The 11041-nt window shown below is 29.6% G+C and overlaps 1 protein-coding gene across 1 annotated transcript; it reads right to left on the bottom strand.

The window, feature by feature from the left end:
* Positions 1-2264: 2264 nt before the first annotated feature.
* Positions 2265-10101, bottom strand: LOC106472712 (transmembrane protein 53-B-like). Its single transcript, XM_022401254.1, has 3 exons — positions 9877-10101; positions 8238-8384; positions 2265-4711 (listed from the first exon to the last, which is right to left on the bottom strand). Exons 2-3 carry the CDS (start codon positions 8352-8354, stop codon positions 3911-3913), a joined length of 918 nt encoding a protein of 305 aa, XP_022256962.1. The 5' UTR covers positions 8355-8384; positions 9877-10101; the 3' UTR covers positions 2265-3910.
* Between the last annotated feature and the right edge of the window lie 940 nt (positions 10102-11041).

The raw sequence follows: 11041 nt of genomic DNA on the forward strand, positions 1-11041 counted from the left end.
TGAGGACATAAAGCCATCTGCCACAAATTTTTACATACAGAAGTAGTTGAAATTGTAAAACAATATTAAAAAAATTCATCTTTAAAATTATTTAAAAATAATACACATTCACAGATTTCTAAAAAAGGAATGAAGCTGTCCTATTAGTTATGTAAAATCATCTTTGGTTTCCAAATCAATTAAGCTAACATTGAAAGTAATTACTACAATCTGTCACTGTCAAGTAACCTCCCTTCCTTAAAGAACTGTCTAAAAAACTTTGCACAGAGCTACACAAAGGGCTACCTGCATATATCCATCCCTAACTTTGAGCTGATAGACTAGATGGAAGACAGCTAACCATCACCCAATCACCAACTCCCCTTTTTTTGAATGGTGGGATTTGAACATCACTCCACTGGTGCATTCATGTCCCCAAACTGTGAAGTGTATTTTTTCAGCAACAGGCTTTGTACCAGTATTCTCAGATTTGCAGTCCAGGAACACTAACCCCATTGTACAAATGACTAGTGAGAAACATGTGTAACTTTAACAGCTGAGTTGCTTAGCCATACATGCAACAATTATCTGTGATAAAACATTAGTTCCTATCTGATAATTTTCTATGAAAGGAGAGTATAAAACTCCAGCATATATCACATTACTATACAGTAAGATAACTGCATTCTACCCATTCTGAGAATTATTACCTCAAGCTACTATTTCATGTAATGTATGCATTAACATAAGGTGCTTGGATACTTTAGAAGAAATTTTACAACTTTAAATATAAAGGTGAAAAAAACAAATTAGCACATTTTATGGATCACAACAAAACTATTACTATTTTTACAGTATATCTGCAATATCAGTCAAAAAATGTTGTTGGCTGTCAAACAGTCCTAGAAAAGTTTCATTTACAGGTGAAATATTGTGCCTATAAGCACAAAGATTATTACACCTAAACAACAAAAAATTAAATCCAAAAATACTAATATACATTTTGAGTTTTATACACAAAAAAAAGACAACAATAATAACCAAAAAAAAAAAGTTTTTAAAAACATTTATTAAGACATGTAGCACATAATGTGAAAATTAAATTATTATTATTATTATTTTTTTTTATAATTTAAGGGTTTAAGTTAATGCCAACATCATGATCTTTCTGCTAATCTTAACAAATTTTACAATAATTGAAATAACATTAGAGTTGAAATGGACTTTTCCACATACATATTATTTTCACTGATATACATAACACAATATAAAAGGACTACAAGGAACCTTTTGGTCCATCTCTGGCCATCCTATCCACTAAATTAAACTAAACACAAAACAAACTCAAAGGCCAAAATTTGTACTTGTGTCTCCTAGTCCTGCCATTCTCACCATAAAATGCTTAAAAAGATGTTGCATCAAAAATATCAATTCTCTTAACAACCTTAATCAGATTCCCCCCTAACTCTTCTTTTTTTTCATGAAAAAATAAGTTCAGAGATCTTAAACTATCTTTGTATGACAAACTTTCCATCCCAGGTATCATCCTAGAAACCCTTCTCTGAACCCTTTCCAACAATTCAGTGTCCTTTCTAAGATAAAGAGCCCAAGACTTAACACAGTGCTTCAAATACGTCCTAACCAATGACTTGTACAATGACTTTATAACTTCTTTAGACTTGTTAAGCTTTCAATGATATTCACGATAAATTCACATAATCATATTACAATAAATATCCTGCTGAGTATTTTCATAGTATTTCCCATTTTTTTCTAAAACAACAACAACTGAATATAAACAGCTTAGCCCAGAACAAGGAACATTCTCATTATAATGTCAGTACTTTAATTTAATAAGTTGATGACTTATTTATCTAAATATAGCCTCAACAAGCCATGACCTGCCAGTATTTTCATTAGTATTATCCAGAAATACCCCAACTTTTCTATTGGTATATATATATATATATATATTACATTTTTATAGCCATACAAGAACAAAACTCACAATATTTTCTGACAACATTATCAGTTCATGATTTACCAGTTTTTTGTGCGGAAAAAAAATAATCAAAAATTTCCTTGTTTTTTCTTACCTTATATTTTTATTATAATTGCATAAGTCACTAACAGTATTGTTTAATAATATACAAAAGTTATTTGAGATCAGGCGAGAAATCATAGGGTTGTTCTTTTGCTTTCCTATCATGATCAAACAAAAAGAAAAAAAGAAAACATTTATTTAACAGTAGTTAAACATTTTGTACTACATTTTTGTTGGCATCTAATAATGAGCTCTACAATATTGGAACTTAGAATAAAAATATGTAGCAAAAAAAAAGGCATTCCAAGACATAAAGATTTTTATGCTAACATTCTGTAACAACACAGAAACATAAGGTACCAGGTTATGAGAAACTTTTGTCTCACGTGGAACACTAATTTTAAATGGAACTAGTAATGTGTGAGGTAATGGCTAGTTCCCATTTTAATAAAGTGAATGTTAAAACTGTGTAAATGCAGCTGTTAATGCTGAATGATTCACATACATAGCTGTACATATGATATCCTATACATTAGCAGTTGTATAATACTACTAATGTAAAACATTTTCATACATTGGAATTGGAAAATTTAGTTGTTCCATAGCCACTTTTAGCTTCATTGACTATCTTTAAATGCCTTTAGGGTTACTCTACTCTTTAAAAAATTTGAATCTGACGATATGTCTTACATTTCAAAATGACAGGTAAAAATATAATATGACAAAACTAGAGGAATGATAATGATTTTTTTTTAAATCAGCTTTGAAATAACGAATAAGAGTACAACATAATGGCCTGAAAATGATGATCTTACTACTACCATTATGTGTAACATTTTGATTTGTAGTAACTGCTTTATAAAGTAGTTTTTCATTCTTCTTTCATAACGATTTATGTATCTTAGTGATAAGATTTTCGTTTTCTTGCATGAAAAGTTTAAACAATTATATTTTTAAAGCTGATGGGTTGATGTAATACCATAACTTTTGAGACAGTCCTTAATATAAGACAAATGACTTTACACAAAACACTTATTGTAAAATGCCTATAACAAAATAAATGACTCAATAACATTGTATTTAAACTGAAATATACTAGTATTCAAAGTAGAGTTGAAACCTATGCCAGGAATAAATAGCTAACACTGTACATGATCAGCTAAGTTTGAATATATCACCATCATTTCTAAACTACGCTAAGAACTTAACTCTTAACTTTAATTAAAATACAATAGCTATAAATAATTAAAAAAAAAAAAAGAAGATTTTTGATACATTATTAGATATATATATATATATGGGTGAAACTGGTAAACCACAGGTATTCTAGATATTCACTAGTCTAATATCCTTTGAACGTACACTACTAACTGTATCTCCAAGTAACATAAAGTAAAACACTAACCTTTTAGTTATTTTCTTAAAGCCATAAGCTTAAAAATTAATCCTTCAACTGGGTTATTTGAATGTAATTAGGTGCTCAAATGAAACTTAGTTTATTTTTCACACTAGGCATGTTAAAAACTCACAAAATTCCTTAAAAAATGTAAGACAAATAATGTGACCAATGGTATAAAATTACACCTATTTAAAAGGAAGAAAAAGGAAGTTAATAAGAACATACAATACATTTTTACTAAGTTTTAAAGTACATTAAATTTTCACTTTTAATCAAAGAATTATTTTTATTAAATAAAATGTCCATTTTCTTCATGTAGAGCTATCAGTTACCAAAATTCTTGATAGGAGTAAAAAAAAATTGAAATCCAGACCAAAATATTAAATTCAACTTAGTCAATACATGCACTATAATTAAGCAGTTCTTTCAAAATAACCAAAACAATATGGCACAAATTAACCAAAACAATATGCCATTCCAGAATGCCCTTAAAGCTGAATTTTCTTAAGAAATTTATCAAGTTCATCAATATACTCATTTTTGTGATGGTACAAATGACTGACATGTCCAGATTTGTCCCAACACTTCCATGACACGTCCAATCCCAGAGACTTCCAACTGTTCATCACCTTTTCATTGGCCTGTGGGTTTCCAACCAGATCATCTCTTGAGACTAACATTAAGGAAGGACACCTCAACAATGTGTTATGAAATGCTCTCGATGATTCCAGGTAATGTTTGGTTGCTACATTGTAAAATATATTAAGGTGACTCTGAATGTAAAACTCCACAAGCTTGACTAATAATGGGTTACTTGTAATAGCACGAGGAAAACCTTTCTGAATTCCTTCATAATCAACAGCACTATCAAATATTTGCCCTTTAAATCGATGAACCAGGCTTAGTGAATCATGTTTTTCTTTCAACTTTCGTAGGAACTCTCCAAAAAAATAGGCTCCTACAGAAAAACCATGTACCAAGATCTTCTCATACTGTTTTTGTTCTTCCAGAAAATCTAACAGGGATTGAGCAAGGATGTGACAGCGAGAGGCTGGAAATAACAGACTGACTGGAGTAATTTTCACTGTAAGAATATCAAACCCTCTCTCTAAGTAAATACTGCTGTATTTTTCAATGTGGTGATCCTTGGCCAACATCCATGCAACGAGCACAACTAATGGTGCATTGGATTCATTTGAATCATCATTTCTTGTAATCTTAATGTGTTTGCTGATGGTGTCTGTGTGGACCTGTGCCATATTGTGAAATATGAAACATGGCAAGAGCATCTGTTAAAAAAAAGAAGGAAATAAACTGTAAACAAAGTCTCTAGTTAGACATATCCATGAGTTAAAATTGTATAGGTAATTTTAATCTGTGTACATAACATTCAACTTGAATCCCTATATGGGTATTATATTTAAAATTATTTACTTCAGCTTTGTATGAGCAACAAAACCATAAAAAGTGCAACAGATATATATATATATATATGTCAAATGCCATTTGAATAGCAGTCTTGCCCAAAACAGAATTCTGTACAGTCATGACCATCTTATGCAGCCTATATTCAAACTCAAACTGCATGTACAATAATCAGAATACAAGTTAAAACTTAAGTGCTTGTTTTGTCTCTCACCTTTTCTTTTCATGAATATTATTTAACTTTAAGGTCTTCAAATGATAATATTTAGCATAATTGTTATTATGTGGTAATCTACAATGTTTCCTTTATTTCCAAAGCTTAAATTAGATACATTCTATCTTCATTTTTCAAGTTTTCTAATTCTAAGTATTTTTAAATGTTCCATTTCCTCTTTCTATATTTTTCATTTATTGACTCAAAATTTTGTTCTATTAACCATTTTTTCATTTTGAAATTACCTTTAAAAGTTTTTAAAATTATTTTTTGTTAGTTTCTTACTTGTGTAAATTTTAAAATTGTGTGTGTGTATATGCAATTGTTAGTAAGGTCCACATTATGGCTACCACAAATCACTACCTAGAATATTGTATACTAATGGGCCTCATACAACAAAAAAATCAAACTCCAAAAATCTCAAAAATTCTTTGAAATTATGTCTAAAATTATTTTTTATCCATTTTACACTATTAAACAAATTGCTGTCATTCAATAAGTATTCATTTCACAGCAGAGATAATTATAATTACTTCTCGACTGGAACTTCCGGTAATGCATAAATTGTAGATTCAAATTTCATTCCAGAAAATTCTGTGAGCTTTCCATCTAAACAATTATACATTACTGACATTGTGGTAGTTCAAGGATAATCCTAGCTCACAGTCACTCAATCATAAACAAAATAAGAAGAATGATAAATGTAGTGTTTTGTTGAAGACAAAATGATAGAGACAAGAAACATTGTAGATGTTAAGATAAAGATATCTACTTTATTTCTTGAAGAAGACAAAATGACGGATGATTGCCTAGTGGTTAAATTATCATAAATGAGATGGAGATAATTGAAAAATTGTTAAACAGTACCCAGTTAAATGTAATTATGTGCTCAGCAGCAATAACATGTAAGATACAGATGAAACTTCACTAACTTATCTTGGCTCACTTGTGTCAGAAAATGAAATACCTTCCTCAAAAGTTGGAATTAATCTAATTTCAAAGCACCAAAACTGTATTCACAATACACATTCTGAGCTCTGTAGGTTACCAATTAGAAATAGGGCACTAAAATATGTAAATATTGCTGGTCCATGTGACAGTCACAAGGTTTCGCCCATATACAAGGTCAAGCAGGTTACGATACAACTATCCTATAAAACTACATATATGTTCCTTGATAAGCCAAAATATACAGTGTAACACCTCAGTTTCAATTTGAAACATATCCTCAAGAATGTTTAAGATTTGTTAGTGGATAGGAAATATATATTATAGGAGAGTAAGGTATGTAATGTAGGACTTGCATACAACACCAATAATATGAAAAAAAAACTTAATTTCTACAACATTCTATCTTTAAATGTATAAATAAAAATACACATTCCATCTTTCCATTTGTCTTGATTACAGTTCTATGGAATTTTTTTTTTTCTACATCTCATTTCTATTCTCTGATGGAGGTATTTATCATATCTATTCATCATAATTAAAGAAATATCCTCATGGAAGAAACTCAAGCAAGTATCTTCTTAAACAAAGGCTCTTTATCTTATATGTTATGTATATGGTAAAATGAGTATTAACTTTGCACTATGGGAAAAACATGTATAAGCCTACAATAATGTGCTTTTAGGGTGCTAGTTTCTATATAATGTTTTCAAATAATAGTAGTATCCTGAAATATATATTAATGTCCTTTTGACCTTACAGTTGCTTCTCTACTCTCTGGATTCCGTAAATAATGTATATAAAGACTATGTGAAGACTACAGATTACAGCTTTGGCCCTTTGAAATCCTTTTCTTAAATGAGATGTATTTATCCATTCAATTTTATGCAAATTCCTTTATATGATGGCCAAGATGCTATAGAATGTTTCAAGACTTGTATTAGCATACCATAAATCAAAGGTCATATGCACACTACAGTCAAGATAAAATCTTAAATGTAATCCACACATTTTTCTGACAGTATCAGACTGTGGTTAATTAACATTGATTTTACATAACAACTTCAAAGAAAGAAATATCATGCAAGCCGGTAAGCTGATAACATAACATAACTGTAGTTCTGTAGTACCAGGAATCTCATGTAATGTTACATATTAAAAAATAAATAAATAAAACAAAGCTCTTAGTATAATTAAGTAAATGCTACATATCAAAAGAACGAAAAGTTACCTAATTAAAGAATATTAACTTATACTAACAGAGAGACGTAATAACCAAAAAAAAAAGATGTCAGTTTCACAATAAACAAATGTTCAAGAAACATCATAGATGCTCTTATATTTTAAATAGTGTGGTTGATGAATCAAACTATACTTCTAACAGATTTATAAACAAGAAAAAAATATTTTGAGATCAGGATTATCATTGATAAAATTTAATTATTACTTAGAATAATTACACTCATGTGGCTTACATGACTTGTTTTAAAAAATATACATTTGATTGACAAGAGATGTACATGCAAGCCTATCATTTTGTGTTTTCACTAGGGCAATATATACAGCTATTGTTGGCTCTGCCAATTTTAAAATTGTATTACAGTATTTTAATCATTCCTCACTGTGCCATTACTGCCTTTTAAACATCATATACACTTGATATTGAATACTGACAGTGACAGGTTCTACACAACACCACAAAATATGGTATTCTACTTCTCTTTGTATTTTATCTTAATAAGCTTATGTATGACCATAGATTTGGCCAGACCATTATAGAATACAAACTTTGGTTTTATTCTTAATGCCAAAGACATTTTATATTTCCCAAAAATTGATTAATGTTTTCAAAAACAGGAATTTCTGAAGACATTCCTATACTGGACCCCTGTATCAAATAAATCTTGTAATAAAAATCACACAGCAAAACATCTGTTGTTTGTAAAAGTTAATGGATTTTAATGTACAATCAAAGCTTTTTTCACGTATCACACTAATGTTTTGTTCATGGTTTACCTAAAAACAAATTACAAAATATTAAAGACTTCAAATTCCATTACCCAAATGCTGGATACAACTTTGTGATAGTTTTAAAAAGTGGATTTCATTTTATCTGTCCAGAACAAAAAATTAAGTACTAACTGTTCAAAATCACAATCACATATTAAGCATTACAAAAACTAATTATGATTAAACTATTTATGCAACAAGTAAAAGGTACGATTTACTTTTCTCATTTGTGGATTTCTACCAATACTGTTAAATTTCTGGCTCCATTTTCTTCCTCCTGACTTGCATATATTAAAGAAAATTGAAGCTTGACGATAAACCTGAAGTGGCTTCATTCTTATTTCTTTGGATGGGTTAGGTGTTTGCTATAAGCAGAAAACAATAAAAATGTTTCTCATAAGATACAGATTAACCATGAAACATGGTTTATTACTGTTTTGACAATGTTTACATAAGTGATATGTTTTATATTAAAAATGAAAAAGTAAATATATGTACACTATTAAAAAAACAATATTTCACATACTCTTTTACCTTACTCATTCTCTTTGATAATACTACTCTTAATATGATATATATAATTTGGTCAGTTCACTTTAAAAGTGCTACATTCAAATAATTTTCACAACATTTTTCTCATTATTCATCACCACAAGTGTGTGGCTAAAACCAGTTTACATGCTACAAATGTTAAAATACAGGTAATTCCCATCACAAATGCCTAACAATTTCCTTGCTACCATTTGCCTCATGTCACCACTAGTTTGATAAGTCAAACTTAAAATACTCTTTAAAGTTCGAAACTAATTAACCACATTTCAGATATTAGTTATTACTGACTTATAGCAACATAAATCAAACTTAAGTTTTAAACATTATTAAGTTATAATAATGTAAAAAGGTTGTTTTGGTAAAGTGAAAAAACTTGATTACGAAAATTTCTAAGGTATTGAGGAATCATATAATGAAACAGGATTAACAGTGCACCATCCGCTGTTCAAATTTCAATTAAGTCTTAGCTATAAGTGTACATAATGTAATGATTAATAATACTATCTTCAAATACTATATTACTATTAGCAACATTACTTATTAATTATCGAGACTCTGAATTAATCTATTTGATAAAAAGCCTGAAATAGTGATTATTACCCGCTCTGTAGCAACATAAATGAAACTTAACTTTTTAACATTATTAGATTAACTTATAATTACAAATGTGAAAAAAGGTTTTTTTAGTAATGTGAAAAAACTTAAGAATTTCTGGATGTTAAACAGTGCACCATCTACTGTTAAAATTTTAATCAAGTCTCACTCTCAGATATAGATGCATTGACATATAAGAAAATAATAATAATACTATCTATATATATACTATATTATTAATAATTATACCAATTGTAATCTGCTTGTTAATGACACTTGAGAAATTTTAACCTGTTTTACTTTTAGTTTTTATAAAAAACCTGAATTAGTGAAACCTAAAGAAAAGTATATTACTTTAACTTTTAAGGAAAATTGTATTCGAGGTTTTCGGTAGAGTTGTTAGCAATGACCGAGTTTGACAGAAACATTTTAACACCTAGTTTGGCCAATTCAAAGAACTTGTAGTACTACCAGTAGTAGTTTACTATACTTAACAGTTAACTAGGCCTACAAAAGAACATACAACTTCAATACAATAGTCAGTAGTGTGTTAACTGTTATAACTTATATGAAGTTATGATGACATATACCATTTATGTTCGTAATATAATCTTTTGAAAGTTTTGTTGAACGTACAATATATTTTGTGAAAGCTTTTAAAAAATCCTTTGGTAACAATTTTAACGTAAAAAAAAACCCTTTGGAATATACCTGCGATCAGATTCTTTCACAACCTTCTTTGGAGATTATCACAATCACATTAAATCAGCGAATCGCTTTTGTTTATGATTACAACCATGCACTTTTTTAAATATTCAAGATACCCCAACAAAATACCTATATCAGATCTCTATAATTTAAAGCGTAATTTAATGTCTAACTTAAAATAGAGAAAAATCTCATTTATTTATTTATTTACTTGCCCTCTATTTGATGGGTTTGATCGTCGCCGAGGTCTGCTAATAGATGGCACTTAAACACCTCAGATATATCGTAATAGACTTTATACGATAATAGGGTCCGACAATAGTCACGGAGTTGCCATCTTGGAGTGGTCAATGGTCCAGCAACGTCACGCCTCTCTGCATATATTAGATACAAAAATAATTTTGGTCACTTCTCACACATAAAGCTTTGATTGACCATAACTTCTTTTCTATTTACTATAAATTTTATTATTGTTTTACGATGTAAATATATTGAGTTAGCGCTCAACATTCTTTAAAAACAATGAATAGAAGAAAAGCTAATGAAATTTAAGAATTTATATATTCTTATTTAATACGTATTACAATAAACTTTCTATCTCTACATAAAGCTCGATTTCCTATTGATCTACCTCATATTCGTTTCTCTTTTCATACTCATTGGCCCCCCTAGTGGCACAGCGGAATATCTGCGGACTTACAACGCAAGAATCCAGGTTTCGATACCCGTGGTAGGCAGAGCACAAATAGCCCATTGTGTAGCTTTGGGCTTAACTACAAACAAACATACTCATTGTTATGTTTATGTATTGTGTGTCCCTCTTTGGCCTTGTGTTGTATTTCTGTTTTATTTTATTTATTGATTATCATTATAATTTGCATTGTTACAATAAAAAACACCGAAAAAATCCTTTAGGACTGTTGAACTGCTTTAAACTATTACTTCTCTTGGACTATTTCTACCCTTAATTTGTACCCTTCCTTTACCCATTAATTTTACTTTGTTCAAATGTTCCCTGTAGTGAGTGAATTTATCATTGGATATATTGTGTGCTACACTATTGTATCTCACTATTGTATGTAATTTATTTCACTGTATACAGCCCCCCCCCCCCTCCCAGTGGCTCAGCGGTATGTCTGCGGACTTACAACGCTAGGCAAAATTCTTA

Source organism: Limulus polyphemus, unplaced genomic scaffold, assembly GCF_000517525.1.
Source record: "Limulus polyphemus unplaced genomic scaffold, Limulus_polyphemus-2.1.2 Scaffold5542, whole genome shotgun sequence".
NCBI classification, from domain to species: Eukaryota; Metazoa; Arthropoda; class Merostomata; order Xiphosura; family Limulidae; genus Limulus; species Limulus polyphemus.